Genomic DNA, 17,072 nt, shown 5'->3' on the forward strand with positions numbered 1-17,072 from the left:
GGTCTGCAGTTGGGAAGGATTTATTATCACTAAGTGGCCATGACAGAGCAGGGAGGGGGGAGGTGACACTAATGAGACTGCTACAATCAGCTCCCCTAGAAGCAGCGACTAAGGGCTCATTACCCGCTGGAGGGGGGGGGGAGCCTGGGAAAGGCAGTAAGGGGAGGATTGAGTTAGGGTGTGGGGAGGGGATGAGGACGGTCTAGAGGGAAGAAGAGTGGCCACTCCCAAGGGGGAAGTTGAGTCAGGATACTCCCAGGAAAGATTGTGAAAAGAGAGCGGGTTCCAAGGAAGTGGGGTGAGACACGGTTTGGGTGCCCAGCTGGTGGGGCAGCCCGGCTGGGTCACGGCTTCTCTAGCTGAACGTCTCCGATGTGGAGGCTACCCACATCCTGGTAGGTGCCCTGGAGGCCCCGGGAGATGTCCTCATACATGGAGCAGTCATCGAGGTTCAGGCCCTGGGGTGGAAACGGGGTGGTGAGCCTCAGGGCCCGGATGCCTGGGTCCCTGCTCCCTGGTCAACCTCAGGGAGGAACCCTGTAAGAGCCCCGCCCACAGACACGCACCTGCCCCCACCTTCCACTCACCTCGTAAAGATTTTCATCTTCATAGTCATCCTGGACATCTGCCCCGAATTTCATGTTCTGCCACCGTTTCTGTTGGGGGATTGGGAGCCTCCGTGAATGGGGGAGAGAATGTGTTTTCAGACTCTCATGGAGGCCAGGAGGTGCTTTACCAGAAAGGGTAAGGGACATGCCCAGAGCCACATGTCCTGTAAATGGCAGGTCTCTCTGGGTCCAAGCCAGTGCCCTTTGGGCTGTCGCCACTGCCTGTTCTTCTCCACGAATAACAACAACAATAATAGTAAATGGCTGTAGTTGCCCCGCGCCCTAAAGAGAGACTGGTGCTGGCCAGAGACTCTGGGAGGACACCAGCCCCCATCTTCCCCGGCCTTGGCTACATCTGGAGGCGACGGCACTCCTGGGTAGACGGGGAGAGTTGGACATCTCTGTGGGGGGCGGGGAATGTGAGGACAACCCTGGGGGGAGACTGAGCCAGGACGCCCCTCCGGGCCCAGCGCCATGTAAAATGCTTTCCTTATATTAAATTCCTGACCCCCTCACAGCCCCTATGAGGCGGGGGCTGCCATTCTGTCAAGTTTTAGGCGGGACCCTCAGACTCAGGGGGCCGCTGGTCCCCAGCGTGGCTCACCCTGAACAGCAGCAGCGTCCCAGGCACCACGGCACAGATCAGCAGGATGATCCCCTCGGCTGTGATAATGTTGTTCTTGGTGCCCTCTCCCATGTCCAGGAAGGGCCTGGGGAGTGGCTCTGTGAGGAGGGAGTGCCGCTCAGAGCCCAGCGCCTCGAGTCCTCCCCTCGCCTCCTGGCCACACCCGCATCGAGGCCCAAGACCACTGAAGTCCCCACCTTGCACGTGAGAAAATCAATCAGCCACCGTGTGTGAGCCGGGGAGTGAGGATGCCCGAGATGCAGGAGCTCAGGCACTGGCTCCACCCCCCCGTCACAGGTGAGGAAGCCAGCGGCCCCAGCAGTGGCGTGGTGTGCGCTCACCATGCATGCGGAGGTATGGCCCCAGCTGTGGGGTGCTGTGCACTCACCACGCACGCGGAGGTAGGTCCCACAGGAGCGCTGGACCTTCTGGCCTTCCTTGACCTGGCACCTGTACATGCCCCTGTGGCTCTTGGTCACCTGCTGGATGACCAGCTCGCCCTTGGGCCCTGGGCTTGAGAGCTCCATCATAGGGGGCCACGTGGAGTTGCCCTGGAGGATGTGCCACCATGTGATGTTGGGGTTGCTGCCGTTGTGTCTGCACAGGAGGCGGACCTCGTCCCCAATGCTCACTGTCACCGATGGTGGGCCCCAGTCCACCCACAGGGCCTGGCACCTGGGGCCTGCAGAGAGGCAAATGCGTGAGGGACCGTGAATGGAGACACAGGCCCAGCCCGGCCCCTGCTTCTACAGCGCTCCTGGCTGTGTGTGTGCATGTGTGAGTGGCGGGGGTGTGTGCAGAAGAATGTGAGGGACACACTGCTGGGGGGTCCCCACTCGCCTCTCCAGAGCCACCTCCTGCCACCCTCTCCATACCTGCTCCGAGCTTCGGCCCCACTGAGCTCACTGGCACTTGGATAGTCGGGTCCCCAGGGCTAGCAGTGCCTCTGGCCAGGCAGCTCCTTCTAGAATCAGTTTGGGCATCACCTCCTCCTGCAGGCCTTCCTAGATTATTTTCTCACCCCAGCCCCAGCCTGGCCACACACCTGGCGCTTTATATATTGGGTATAACTGTCTCAGAATCCTTAGACGTCGGTTCTCTCATTATCCCATTTTACAAGTGGGACAGCTGAGGCCCAGGGCGGCAGGAGTGGCTCAGGGGTTCGAACCCTGGCCCCCTGGCCCTGGGCCGCTTCCTGCCGGTTTGTGAGTCTGTCCTGTCCTGTGACCCTGGGCCTGCCCCTTGTCCTCTGTTTGTGTAACTTTGTGTGTGTCAAGCTGGGTGCCAGGGGTGAGTTCAGCGTTTGGGCTGGGCTGGGCGTTAGGGGAGGGCCTCAGCTAGGTGGTTGGAGGGAGGGGGCTGGGTGGCCCAGGCTTGGGAAGCCACAGTTCTTGTGCCACTCTCCCCCGCCTCCGCCCCCTCGCTGCCCTCGGGCCAGTCCACATGGCTGTCTGTGGCGGGAGGAGGAGAGAGGTGGCGGCAGAGGCAGCAACCTGAGGGTCACGGACTCCAAACTCAGCTCCCAGTGGAAATTTGGGGTGACTGGCCACCTCTCTAAAGTCCTCCGTCAAACGGGGTGGTCACAGCCCTGCCAGCTGGCATTGCGTGGGAGAGGAAGGGGGAAGGTCACCGGCTCCCCCAGCACTGAGAAGGGGTTCCCTACGTAGGTGATGGTGACTGGGATTCAAGGCAGAGAAGGAGAAAAGCTTTTTCTCCTCCGAAACTAAACACTACCCACAGCCCCCTCCCTGCCCCCAGCTCTGGAGCTCAGTCAGGGGCAGCCTTAGTTCCTTATTTTGATCTGGGGGGACGAGGGGGTGCGGAAGGTGTCTCTCGCCCTGCCTCCCCCACGGGGGATGCCCCTTAAACTTCGCTGAGCCCCCCTCCAGCTTCCCGTTGGCCTGCTTGGCACGGTCAAGCAGATGCAGTTTCTACGGGGTCTTTTCTAGACCCCTCCTGCCAGCTCCTCTCCCGTCCCCACTGCCTGGGCCCTCTCAACAGTCTCCCAGTCCCCCCCCCCACCTCCCCCCAGCACCTGCCTGTTGACCACGTACCCATGCCAGCAGCGAAGATCAAGAGGAGAAAGATGGTGGCACGCGGGGTTTGGCGGGCTCGGGGACCCCCAGGCATCTTCTCCCAGTGGGTTGTTTTGTCTGGGTGGCAGCGGCCCTGGGGTACCAGATCCCACCTCGGCCGAGCCCCAAACCCCGCCCCACTTCCTGCCCAGCCCTTCGGAGATGGGCTCCACTGGCCCCGCTGCTGGGTCCTTTGGTTGTCAGGTTGGGGGCAGCCCCTGCCAGGAGGCTTCAGGCCGTGAGTGGGGAGGAACTGCTCCCTGCACCTGTGGCCGCCACAACTCCCCCGAGAGGAGGCTGCTTGGGTGGGGGAAGAGGTTGGTTTAAGGCCTGGCTCGTCACTGGAAAGGAAGCCCGAGGGAGCCAGAGTTCAGGGTGCCTGCTGCGCACAGGTGGTCAGGGGACGCGGGTGGCTCTGAGCCTGGTCTTTCCTCTCACTGGCCTTGGGCAAAACTTGTCCCCTCTCTGAGCCTCCATGTCCTCCCTCCTTGGGGTTGGAAAAGAGGATTTAAAGAGGTTGTGCATGCACAGCACTGAACACAGGGCCTGGCGCATAGTAGGTGCTCAGTAAATGTTAGTTACTATTAATGCTCATGAGGAATACCTGAGGCAGGCCCACCAGCTCTGTGACTAGCTGGTGGCTTCCCTTTCCAAGATTTGGCATTTTTAGTTCAAGAGATAAGGATAAAAATATCTCCCTGATGTTGTGACATAAGTTGATGTTCCCGACACCCAAAGGGCCACGATGGGCTCTTTCTTGGTGTTCTTTCATTTCAGCCTCTCCACAAGTGGGCAAGGTAGGCCACCCCCCATTTTACAGTGGAGGAAGCTGAGGCCATCACAGAGAGGGAACACCATCACTGTTACTTGCCCAGTTTATACAGTCTGGTGGTGCAGCAGGGATTCCAAGTCACTTATGTGTGACCAGCTTCCTTTGAGCATTATTGTAGGTCAAGTGGGAGGAAAATGAGGCCTGAGGGGTGGGGGGGTGGGGGAATGACATGAGGTTGTTTAGATGTTTGTGAGCAGTTAGGGGACCATCTCATACATGCGCGCGCACACACACGCACATAAGGAGACACCATGAAAAAATTCATGGCAGGGAGATTTTTGGTAGCAAAAACTGGGAAACAGACGAAAAGCCCATTTACAGGAGAAGGGATGCATAAATTGAGGTATAGTCAGTCAATGGAGTAGCACACAGCAGAAGAGGCCGAGCTTCGCTTATCAACATGGCTGCATCTCAGAAACAACAAGAAAATGAGAAGAAATGTACTATGACAGGATCCGGCTGGCTTGTTTTCAAAAGGCAAAACAACAGCGTGTGCTATTAGGGACACATGTGTCTACAGTAAAGGTGTAAACGCACGCAGGGGAGTGATACCCCACTCCTGAGAGGGGTTACCTCTGGGGGAAGCAAGGAGGTTGCGACTGGGAAGGGTACACAGAGGGCTTTGTCTGTTAGTTTTATGCCTTGCTTTACTTTTTAAGCTGGGTGGTGGGTTCATGGGTCTTATTTATTTATTTATTTTTGGCTGGGCGGGGTCTTCGTTGCAGTGCGCGGGCTTTCTGTAGTTGCGGCGAGCAGGGGCTACTCTTCGTTGCGGCGCATGGGCTTCTCATTGCGGTGGCTTCTCTTGTTGCGGAGCACGGGCTCTAGGCACGCGGGCTTCAGTAGTTGTGGCTCGTGGGCTCTAGAGCACAGGCTCAGTAGTTGTGGTGCATGGGCTTAGTTGCTCCATGGCACGTGGGATCTTCCCGGACCAGGGCTCGAACCCGTGTCCCCTGCATTGGCAGGTGGATTCTTAACCACTGCGCCACCAGGGAAGTCCCATGGGTCTTTGTTACACTATTATGTATATATACTGTTTTGCATGCTTGAAGTATTTTTGTAATTTAAAAAAAAGGTGCAACTGTCACCCACACAGAAGAACATGGGCCACAAGAGTTCACACCTCCTGGGTTTGAATCTCAGCTCTGGTCATCTGAGCCTCAGTTTCTCTTCCTGTAATCTGGGCATAACCTCCCTACCTGTGAGGCTGTAAGAATATCACAGTGTGCTTAGCACAGCCCCTAGGACACAGTTCCTCTTCTCTGGCCCTCGGGCCTTCCCTCCTTCCCTCCAGGGACCCAGGTGTTCTGCTGGATCCCTCTCTGTACAGCAGGTCATTAGCCCCTCTGTACTGAAGTTCTTCCTATAACCCCCATGTACGAAGAAGCCTGGATCCAGACGCTGCAGCCCTTAGGAATTCACCTCCTTCAGCATCCTTCCTGGCTGAGCCGGTTTCCAGGCCCTCGACTGCCTCCCAGTGGCTGAAGGGGCGCAGCCGCCGCATTGTAGGCCCTCTCAGGCTCGCTGGCCTGTCTGGGCACCTCCACCTCCCGCTTACCCAGCACCCTGGTATCTGGCACCGTGTGAGCAAACCAGACGCTTGGCATTGCATTCCCAGGACGACTCTGGGAAATATCTTCATCCTCAATCAGCAAAAGAGAAAACTTAGGCGCCAAACAAGGACTGGCTCAAGGCCATGCCCAGGAGTGTAACCCTTTGGGCCTCATTTTCCCCACTTCTAAGGGACAGTGCCCTGTAGTGGCTAGAGCCCAGGTCCAGATGTTGGCTTTGCCACCTCCTGGCTGTGGGACATCCGGCAAATTACCCGTGACTGATCTCCATCTCCAAACGGCGCCTTTTGGTACCTATTTCACAGAGTATTAAGTGATATATTTATAAAGCACCTTGCACGTGGCAGGCTCTAGTCCAGTGTTTATTCAGATCAGATCTTCCAGCCCTGACAACTTCCAGGCTGGGGGGAAATGACACCTTCATTCCCCACTGGGTGCAGGGGACTCTTTGGTTTGATACTTTCCATTTTGAACATCTTGGTGCATCAGGTGTGCTGCTTTGAGCCAAGACTTGGCATCTCCCCGAATCCCTCAGGTAGGAGTAAGCAGCTTTACAGGCAGGAGCACAAGGCCGAGGGTAAGTTTGCTCAAGGTCGCACAGAATTTTGGGCAGTGTTGGAATTTGAACCCAAGTCATTGGGAGTTCAAAGCCAGGCTTGGCACTGGAAGGAAATGGGTTTGACCTGAGGAGTAACTCGGGATGGGGGAACCTCAGTGGTCTTGGCCTAGCCAGCTCAGGCCCAGCATCTTAGTTTTCCCCAAATGGGAGGTGGGCCAGGTCTCAAAGCGTGGTAAGGGGACCCTTTCAAAGCTTAGCACCTGCCTACTGGAAGCCCTTTGCACCTCCCACCTGGACCAGGAGACCAATCACAGGTGGGGCTCCTGTCCCATTAGTGCAAAGAGCCAATCAGCATGCAGAACTGTGGTGGGGGGGCGGCACCACGAGAGCCCTGGGAACTTGGCCTCTATGCAGGGGCCACGCCCCTCCCTTTGGCAGGGAAGTAGCAGCCCCCTGCCAGCTGGGTCCCTACTGCAGCTTCAGCACTGCATCCCAACTCTTGGGGCAGGTACAGCTAGCTCCATCTTACGGCAGGGCCCAGGCCAGAGATCCCCAAAGTGAAGTCTCCCGTGCAGGTCAGGAAAAGGACGTGTATACTAGGCAGGTCACCTTGGGCTGGAGGCACACGAAGGACCGCCCCAAGTGACGGCTTTCCTTGTCCACTTCCTTCCAGAGAAGCAGCACCTGAGCCACAGGGCCCTCCTGTTTTGTTTCAGCAGAGTCCAAGGCTCCACGTGGGGCCACTGCTTGAACTTCCCGTTTCTTTTTCTGAGACCCGCAAAGGCAAGGTGTGGGAGAGGAGCAAGGGCCCCCTGGGTCTTGCACCACCATCTCGCCTACTTGGGGCAGAACCGTGTGAACCTGGAAGGCCAGGCCTCAGGTTTCCGAGGCTGCTGAGTACCACAGCCATCCAGGAAAGGCCCTGGCCCCCCTCTTTCTCAAGGGAAGGGAAGTGCGGTGCAGCGCTCCTTCCTCTTGCCCGGCCACCCCCCAATCAAGAGACCCAGACCAGGATTACGAACGAGGCAATTTATTAACCCAGCATCATTTGTTCTAATGCTTCTTGTTGGCAGCTGCCACCTGTGGGAAAAGATGGACAAATAGTTAAGATCAGTTGTGGGGTCTGTGTTCAAGCACTTCACAGTAGCTCCCCAGTAGCTATGGGACGCCAGGCACCCTGATTCGTGGTTTACATGTATTCATCTCATCCGATCCTCACAATCTTGGATACCTCCCCATTTTACAGAAGGATAAAACTGGGACTCTCAAGGAAAGAGAGCGTTGTCGTGTGTTTCCAACATCTGCCCATTACTCCACACTGCTGTTTGTGCCAGGCCCTGCTCTGCCCTGAAGAGCCACCTTCTCATTCCAGGCCACCCCCAATCCCCAGAGGGCTGACACCTCCATTCTCTTCTGACACTTAAGTGACTCAACAGTCCAAGACTCCCAGGAGGGCTGAGTCAAGAGGGTCATGCCAGACCCTGGGGGCCTCTGTTGCCGTAGCTCATGGAATCCTCACCACCTCCTCCGAGGCAGGCAAAAGCAGATCCCTCTACAGATGGGGAGGAGCCTGGCTCCAGGTGAAGGGACTCTGGCCCAGGGTGTCTATAAGTCAGCATCTGGATGGAGACCTGGGTTCTGAGGCACCCCAACACTCAGTAAGCATGAAGACTAAGGAAGAAAACACTGCAGCCGGAATCAGAAGGCTGACCGGGAAGAGGGAGCCGCGTGTGCGGGAGCGTGCCCTGAAGGAGAAGCCAGCCTGGCGAGCCGCACCCTGGGCCTCCCTTCACCCAGGCACCTGCATTTTCAACCAGCCCCCACAGGAAGTCTGTCAGAAACATTCTTTCTCCTGCACCCTCCTGCACCCTCCTCCCCCGGGCTGTGCCCTCCAGGGGAGGAAACTCCCATCTGACAAAACCCAGGCTCCAGAAACACCCAGGCGGTGACTGAGGTACCCAGCCCTCACCTGTCCAGCGATTCTGTCCAGATCTCTCTGTCCCTGAGGTGTTAGTTTGCGGCCCCTGTGGGAGAGAAGGGTTATATAGCCCCAGGTGAGTGCAGGCTCCCACCAGCGTCCCTGATCCCTGCCAGGCCTCTCCTGGACACGAGCCAGGCTTTCCAAGAAGGCACCTGGCCACAGGACCACATGACACCAGCCAAGTCCCACTGAGGTCCCTAGTCGGCTGCATTCCAACAAGCTGGAGGCTGGAGTGGGAGCTCCCCTGGGAGCTGATGGGGTGCCGTTTGTGCAAGCATTAGATCAAAAGCCCCGAAAAATCAATTGGGAAAAGCTAACGAGCAGGCTAATGAAAGCGGACAGTCGCTAAATTACCTTCCTGGAGCCTGGAGTAGTTAGCCAGAGAGGTCGGGGGGAGGCCCCGCGCTGTGCACTATTCTGAAGAATCCCCTGCCTGGCTGGGGGGCAGGTGCAGCTGTGCAGGACAGACCTGGCACCTCACTGCATGGGTGGAGGGGGACAGTCCTTGATAACTTCATCATAAGGGATCTGGCCCCAAGGCTCCTCCGCCGCCCCCCCCCCCCCCGCTTACCCATCTTGGTCCTTTTCCACCATTTTCAGCCCCTCCAGGGCCTGGAGGACCCGCCGGGCCACGCTCTTGGAGCCTCTGCTGAAGTGGCTGGGCATGACACCATTCCTCTGACGCCCCCCGTAGATCTTGGTCATGGAACCAACCCCAGCGCCGCCCCGGAGGTACAGGTGCCGTGCTGTGGAAGCTGGGTGGGAGGCAAGGGAGACTTGAGAACCCTTCTCAGGCAGAGAAGACGCTTCTCCACAGCTGAGGCAGCCTTAGGAAAGGGCCTTGCTCAAGGTCACAAGTCTAATTGTGTGCGGCAGCAGATTTTTCTCACCTCACCGTTTTCCAGTCAGGGAAACTGAGAACGTGAGAATGCACGCCAAGCCCCAGTACCTGACCACCCCCCAGTTCAGGAGACTGGTGTGCACAGGTAGTGGAGGGACTGCCGTAGCCACGCGACCAGCCCCCCCAGGGACTTAGCTGTTAGTGCCCAGCTGCGCTGTGAGGTGGACCTGAGGTTCTGTGGGGAGAGCCTAGCAAATGTTTAAGCCGTGACTGTCCCCCTTCATCTGCCTGGGAGCTCTGAAGGGCAGCAGAGCTGGAGAAGAGACCTACTGATCCTCCCACACCCCAGCCCTGGAGAGCTTAGGTAACAGTGGTAGCAGAGCTGACATTCTATGCAGTGGATGTTCCCAACCTGGGAGGTGCGTCACCCACTCTGTGGGCTGGGATTCTGGTCCCTCGACGGGCTTGGGCAAGTCCCTCACCCACCCTGGCCAGCCTCCTTGGAAATCCTCTTCTGTTCAACTGGAACACTTGCCTGCCAGGCCCTATGCCATCTGCTTTTCACTCTCTCCTATGAGGCAGTAACATGGCCTTAGGAGCCCGCCCGATACTGTGGCCTTGGCAAGTCACCTACCCTCACCTGAGATCCGGGACAAAAAGTACCTCATTGAGCGCTACTGTGAAGATGCCATGAACGCGTCAGGTGCTACTTTCCTGTATGGAAAAGGTTAAACTCCACAGAGTACTCCTGGGCTCACGCCACAAGCTCCGTAGGGACAGCCCCTCCTGAAGGTTCTGCTTTTCTACCTCAGGGGGCCACTGAGGTGTGAAGAACTGGGGCCCAGATGCTGGCCATCACACAGCCCTGCCTGGCTGAAAGCTCCAAGGTAGGAGTTCAGGTCACCGCAGAGATCAGCACGTTAGATTCCCCTTAGTCCTGAAGACGAGCGGGGGAGCCGAGGAGTCATTCCTTCAATAATGGCTTGCTGCCAAGAGTCACGGGGCGCTGGGCCATCTCCATGACCCTCCAGTGTCATGAGCTGGGGGGAGGGGGAAGTGACCAGGTGAGGTAGGCCCCTCCTTCCCTCCAGCTGCCCCTCCCAGAGCAGTTCCTGCGCACAACTTGTTCTCAGCCTCTCTCCTGCTCTCTAAGACCGTCATCGGATACAGCCACGGGCTTCAGGGGCCAACAGTGCAGCAAAAACCATGGCCACTTCTCCAGGACCACCGAGCAGCCTCTCCCTGATACCACTGCCTTTGTCCTCCGCTCACTTTAAAACCACTCTCCTTGGTTCTTTTTGTCCTCACCCCACCCCCTAGATCAGGACTCTGACCCTCCTCCAGGCACCAAGCAGCCCACCCACTGCCAGGATCAAGAGTCACCTGTTACAAGCCACCCCCCACAATCTTTCTGCCAGGAGTGACCTCATGGAAAACTCGCCTTGAAGACCAGTGCAAATGCCCAATGGCTACCGCCATCCCCCCTGCACCTGTCTGGTCACGCCCTGGCTCTAGGTGGAGATCTGCTCTCCCACTTGGGCTGGGGAAGGCGTAAGAGCCTCACGAAGGGGCTGAGATGGACACTCCTAATTTCACGAACGCCCGGAAGAGGCTGCACACTAGAAATGAATCTTGCTGAACCAGGACCAGCGCTCAGCCCAGTCTCAGCACGGAAAGGGGCGGGCTGTGTGGTACATGGGGTCTGAACCCCAACACTGCTCCCTGTCAGCTGCGACAGAGTCCGCCCCCTTCAAGCGGTCTGCGCCATGGTACTAAGGCGGACAACTTACCTCAACCCTGAGCAGGGACTGGCAGGGAACAAACTCCAATAAAGCTTAGCCTTAGTTTCTCCCAGGGGGAGCTTCACGTCTTTCTTAATGACGCAAAAAATTATCTGGTGCAGGAGAATTCCCTGGTGGTCCAGTGGTTAGGACTCTACCCTTTCACTGCTGGGGCCTGGGTTCAATCCCTGGTTGGGGAACTAAGATCTTGCAAGCTGAGCAGCATGACACACACACAGACACACACACCACTCAGGCGCCCCAATCCAACAGCTGCTCACTCACCGCTGGACACCTACTGAAACACACACTGTATTCTTGTTCTTACCTCCGCCCCAAGCAGACCCTTCTGAGAATTGAGGTCAAGAAGCCTGTCTAGGGCCACACTGCATCACTCCCTCTCAAAGCCCTGCAGTGGTCCCCCCCGACACTGCTCCTCCCCTTAGAGCACTCTCCCCACTCCCCTGAAACAGGCTCTATCTCTACACCTCACCCCTCACACACACTGCCCCCTACACCACTGCCTGGTGAGTGCTCACCCCTACAGGTCTGCGGCTCTTGCGGACCACCCTCAAGAAGGCCCTGCCATCTACCTCTGCCTTCTGTATTCCCCATACCTGAGGTCAATAGCTGTCCACACCGTGCTGGCTCTTATATGTCTCCAGAATTTGACCCCCACTGCCCTGTTGCCTTCACTGCCAGAGCTCAGCCTCCCAGGACAGGTCGCTATCCCACTGTGCTTCAGCCCCAAACCCCTGAGGGGGCCCACGATCCAGAGAAGGAAAAGCAAATATGGCAGACTGTGGTTTTGGAGTCCGCCTGCCACACCCTCCCACGGTCGTCGCCGGTCTGTATCTCACTTTCCTCCTGGGTAAATGACTATCTCCTATGACTCCACTTGTCCAGAGTATGGACTGACCAAACTAAGCGGGAGCACTCTACACTCCAACAGAGGTCGGCAGACTTTTCCTGTAAAGGGTCAGAGAGTAGACCGTGTGGCCTGTGGCATCTGCAACTCTTGCCTGTCATGATTTTATACAAACAGGCGTGGCTGTGCCCCAACAACACGCGCACAACACACCCTGGTCTAGAACCCTTACACTGTGCCACTAGGGCAGCCGGGGAACTGAAGTCAAAAGCGAGCGTTGGAAATGCCAAGGGAGAGCAGCAGGGCAGGCAGAGGACGCACACCCAGCGTGATGTGTTGGGGAAGGTGCGCAGTGGGCAGAAAGGGGCCACAGCAACTGTAGAGATGGCCAGCAGGCTCAACTCGGTGTGTGTCACCCAGGGTCCTTTCCCCATTTCCCCTTAATCTCTCCCCACCTAGAAAAATAAAGCACAGAATGCTGCCTAGGGGACAGAGCTGCCCCCACCTCCAATCACGGCAAGAGCCGGGTAGACTGTGGCATCAGCAGCTGGCAGACCACAAGCATGTTAACCTCCCCGACATCAACTGCAGTCGGCAACCAGCAGACCTACTTGGGAAGTTTTTGTTAGGTACAGGTTATACAAAATATGCGTATTCACCAGATCAAACAGCAAAAGCTACGAGGTTCTTTCTCCTCATCTTAGATCCAAAGTTGCCTTGCTTGACCTATCGGCTCTTGGGGCATCACCAAAGAGCAGTCAGGACCAGGCATGCCTTGCTTCCCAAGATGGGTGGATGACAGACGTAATGGTGGTCTCGTCCAGGCCCCGTCACCACTGATTGTGTGCCCAGGGAGGTCAAGTCAGCTCCCCTTCACCACACCCATTTTTCTTTATAAAAACATACAAGTGAGTAGACAGATATACTACCCACCCCACTCATCTCACAGACTTGACCTTTTAGTCCTCAGAGGTCAGAGGCTGTGGCTGGCCCCTATGCCCAGTCTAGGGCCTGAAAGATTGGCCCACCATCTACAAAATACTTCATGCTCCGAGATGCTGGGCACCTTATACCAAGGCCAACTCTTCTCAAGGTCATTCTGGAGTTTTGTCCAAACTCTGCTTCTCACCTACAGACAAGCTCTGGTCAGGACAGAGCCCCCACTTCACACAGGATGGCTGAAGACAGGAGAGGCCGAGAGCCTTTAGTGAAGGCCCTGTGCAGAGGCTGCCACCTTGGTACAATCCAGCCTTGAACCCCATCCCCTACTCCCAAGGTAAGCCTCCATGGGGGTGACTGGAGAAACTTGAAACATTAAAGACAGATGAGGCAACACTAGCACTAGCACTATGCAATCAAGGGCTACACTTAAAATCAGTCCTTCAGGGGCTTCCCTGGTGGCACAGTGGTTGAGAGTCCGCCTGCCGATGCAGGGGACACGGGTTCGTGCCCCGGTCCGGGAAGATCCCACATGCCGCGGAGCGGCTGCGCCCGTGAGCCATGGCAGCTGAGCCTGCGCGTCCGGAGCCCGTGCTCCGCAACAGGAGAGGCCACGGCAGTGAGAGGCCCACGTACCGCAAAAAGAAAATCAGTCCTTCAAAGTCATTACTAAACGATTAATAAGAAGATAAGAAAAGGGACCAGTACAGGGTGACCATAAGGTTTTCTTCAGGGCACTTGAGGCTTGCCAAGATCTAGAGCAACGAGTGACCTGATCAGATCTCCAACCCCTTAGTTACGAACAACTCATTTAACAAGACAGTCTAGTGTGACGATCTGAACAATAAAACAGACCCATAGGTATTAAACGGACAATGCCTCTCTCTAAAACGAACCACCTCCAGGCAAAATATGAACACTCTACTCATTTGTCCCTGGGTCCCCCACAAGACTCAGAGGAAAGCACATGTCCTCACATGAATCTCTTACAAATGAAGAATCAGATTCAGAGTACAAAATTATTGAATGTCACAAAAAACATGCAGTGATAGAGTCAAAGATTTCTCTCTTGTTATTTCCGGGGGCAAGTAAGAGCTCACAAAGGGGACACCCAGCCCCCCACGCCCCAGCCAAAGGCCCCAGTTCCTCACCAGCTCGTGTGTAGAACCAATTCTCATCATAGGGAGCGAGCTCTTTATGCTTGGCCAGCTTGACAGTGTCCACCCATTCAGGGACTTTCAGCTTCCCGGACCTGGGACCAAGACAGAGACAAACGCACAATTCAGGAGTCTCCACAAACTCCATCCCAGTTCCCTCCCCTCAACACAACTGTAGATTAAGAAGAGCCCAATGTGTCCCAAAATACAAACAGACTGAAACTCAAACACAACTCAGGGCTCACGTAGAAAGGATAGACCCCACAGAGACCTCCAACAAGCCTCCCCAGACTGAAAGCCTGCGGGCGCTGAGGGATCACGCAAAGGCGACAGCCTCCGCCCACTCGGACCGCAATCCCCACACTCACTTTTTGAGGAAGGCTGCCAGAGCTCTGACGAACTCCTGCTGGTTCACGTCCTTTACAGTAACTCCAGGCATCTGCGGGAAAAGTCGAGCATGTGAACACAGGATTGATAGAGACGACTGACAAGGGTCGGGGGCCAGCCCCAACGCGATCTAAACCGTCGCACTCTCCTTACTTCCGAAGGCCCTACTTCAATTCCCCGCTTTAAAGACCCCTGCGCCTGTGGGTCCTACAGAACTCACTGACGCCCACGGTCTCTCCGGGTCGCACGAACACTACCTGCCCCCGTTTGTGAAAACGCTGTATGACCCCAACCCCTGATTCTGGGGTCCCCCGCACTCCCCGCTGCCCACCAAGCCCAGCCTCGGTTCCCGAAGAGCGCGGACCAGACATGCCCGGGCCTGCAGCTCGCACGTGGCCGCGACTCCAGGGGGGCGGGGCGGCCCCGCGCGGGTACCCCGGAGCTCCCAGGCACACGCTCCGTGATCAGGAATCGGGCGCCGACACCCCGCACCCCGTTCGGACCGGAGCACTCAGCTCACCGTGCGGCCTCCAAGCTGCCAGCCAGGGAAAAGGGACCAACGGGGTTTCCCGGGCGCACAAGTCGGGCGTTGGTTATCGCGAGAGTTCCGAGAACTCGCGAGAATGGGGTTAGGAAAAAAGCGGCCGCGCCTCTCTCAGGGCAAATGTGGCTTCCCCTCCGTGAACGTGGGAGGGTGTGGCGTGAGGGCGGAGGCTTGTTTCCTCCCCGCCCTTCCTTCTCCTGCAGCTTGAGGAGCTCTCGTCTTGAGTTGGAGGGAATCTAGCTTCGTTTGCGTTGATCGTGCATGGAACAAACAGCGGCGGAGACTGTATCTCCTGGCGGAAGTTATGGGTGGGCAGGAAATAAAGAGACCTGGCTACTCCTGGCGCCACCAGCGGGACGACCACTTTTCCGGGTGGAAGTGGCTTTTCTGGCCGGAAGTGGGGCTAGTAAGGGCGGAACTGTGACCGGGAGAGCAGGGGAAGGGCAGCGAAGAAATGTGGTCACCACCTACCCTTCCTCAACCAGCAGTACTCGCGAGAGCGGAAGGGGACGGAAGCCGCACCCTTCTTAGGGCGGAAATTGCTTCACCACAGCCCAGGAGAGCGGAGTGGGAATGAGGCAGTGGAGGCGGGGAGCAGATAAGGTCAGGGGCAAAGGGACAGACGCGGGACCTTCCGAGAAGCTCAGCTCTGCCTCCTAGCGCCTGAGTCTCTTCGCAGTTAGTGCACACATATTAATTCTATCAACAAATACTTTTTGTGTGCCTACTCTGTGCAAGGCACAGGTAAACATTATGTAGTATTACATGCATTATCTAGTTTAATCCTTCTAAGGTCCAACACCCAAGAACACACCTGTGATTTGATAAAGTTGCTAACTTTCTGCAAGGAGAAAACACTTTTTTTTTTTTTTTTGCTGTGCGCGGGCCTCTCACTGTTGTGGCCTCTCCCGTTGCGGAGCACAGGCTCCGGACGCGCAAGCTCAGCGGCCATGGCTCACGGGCCCAGCCGCTCCGCGGCATGTGGGATCTTCTCGGACTGGGGCACAGAACCCATCTCCCCTGCATCGGCAGGCGGACTCACAACCACTGCGCCACCAGGGAAGCCCAAGGAGAAAGCATTTAATGTGAATACTAATGTAAACCATACTGTGTCAGTGCAGATTCAGCCAGTGTAACAAATGAACCACTCTGGTGTGGGATGCTGGTAGTGGGGGAGGCTGTGGGAGGGCCGGGGGACTATGATAACTCTTACTTTCTGCTCAATTTTGCTACTCAAAAGAAAAAAAACCCACCTCTTAAAAAGTGGTTCGAGCGTAGGAAGTTGTTTATGTTGTGATGAGGGGAGAGGCCACGTTAGAATGCATTAACTCTGTAGAAAAAACAATTCCTAAGGAATCAAGACAGCGTGGTTTACTTAGTCATCTATTCTGAGAACCCAGAGAGGAGTTGCACGCAGGCCCTGCCCTCTGAAAGTACTTATTCTTGGAAGGGAAGACATAGTTGGACAGAGATAGGCACAGCTTAGGGTGATCAGGCCTGCAAACTGCGGGCCAAGAGCCCCTAAGGAATGTAAGGAAGTCTACCTAAGGGGCTTATCAGAGACATTAAGTCAGATAAAAAGGATGGGGGTCTATGCAAGGCATGGGTTATAGGACTGTCTATGTGTCTATACTGGCGGCTGCAGAGCCAGCTACACAATGGAACGGGGATACAGAATGAGGTCTACATGGCCCAGGCAATGAGGGTCTGAGTAGAGAAACTGGATGGGCATGGGTGGTATGATGTTGATTCTACATTGCTCAAGGAGTGTGGTCTGGAGTGGAACAGGTTCACATAGGGCTGACATGAAAGGAAGCATGGATTCCCAAAGGGCAGAATGTAAAATGAGCTCCTGCTGTGAAACATGGGTGTCTGTGGGGGAGACTTGTTTGGAGAGAGGAGCAGGATGGTGCTTCACATTTGGAACCTCACTGGTTATTTCTGCAGAACATCAGGATGGTACATGAAGGAAGCTTAGAAGAGGGATGATTTACTCGGTACCCTACTGGACCTGGGCAACACCTTTCCTCACCTGGCAGTGGGTAATGGGAAAGGGAGTGACACATGAAACAGTGCTCACAGTCTATAATCTCCAAAGTCTGGTCAGAGGCCAAGGGCCCGCTGGCTCCCCACAACCGCAGATGAAGGATGCTGCAGCCAGAGGAGCATGAGCAATTTGTAAATGTGCCCTTTTCCCCACAGCTGACCTCTGCAGAGCCTCCACCCTTCTCCCTCAGGCACCAGTCGGGAAGCCCTGACAATCTGATAGACAAAGTAGGCCTAGCCAGTAGTGTAAAAAGCCCT

The 17,072-nt window shown here is 56.3% G+C and overlaps 2 protein-coding genes across 2 annotated transcripts; both read right to left on the minus strand.

Moving 5' to 3' along the window:
• Position 1: 1 nt before the first annotated feature.
• Positions 2 to 3,429, minus strand: CD79A (CD79a molecule). The gene is made up of 5 exons (XM_029240253.1): positions 3,288 to 3,429; positions 1,622 to 1,915; positions 1,213 to 1,331; positions 588 to 656; positions 2 to 458 (listed from the first exon to the last, which is right to left on the minus strand). Exons 1-5 carry the CDS (start codon positions 3,361 to 3,363, stop codon positions 345 to 347), a joined length of 672 nt encoding a protein of 223 aa, XP_029096086.1. The 5' UTR covers positions 3,364 to 3,429; the 3' UTR covers positions 2 to 344.
• Positions 3,430 to 7,284: 3,855 nt separating this feature from the next.
• RPS19 (ribosomal protein S19) lies at positions 7,285 to 14,851 on the minus strand. Its single transcript, XM_029210921.1, has 6 exons — positions 14,745 to 14,851; positions 14,206 to 14,276; positions 13,832 to 13,932; positions 8,823 to 9,006; positions 8,240 to 8,294; positions 7,285 to 7,350 (listed from the first exon to the last, which is right to left on the minus strand). Exons 2-6 carry the CDS (start codon positions 14,274 to 14,276, stop codon positions 7,324 to 7,326), a joined length of 438 nt encoding a protein of 145 aa, XP_029066754.1. The 5' UTR covers positions 14,745 to 14,851; the 3' UTR covers positions 7,285 to 7,323.
• Between the last annotated feature and the right edge of the window lie 2,221 nt (positions 14,852 to 17,072).

The sequence above is a fragment of the Monodon monoceros genome, unplaced genomic scaffold (assembly GCF_005190385.1).
Source record: "Monodon monoceros isolate NGI ecotype Baffin Bay Population unplaced genomic scaffold, NGI_Narwhal_1 Super_Scaffold_10, whole genome shotgun sequence".
Taxonomy (NCBI): domain Eukaryota; kingdom Metazoa; phylum Chordata; class Mammalia; order Artiodactyla; family Monodontidae; genus Monodon; species Monodon monoceros.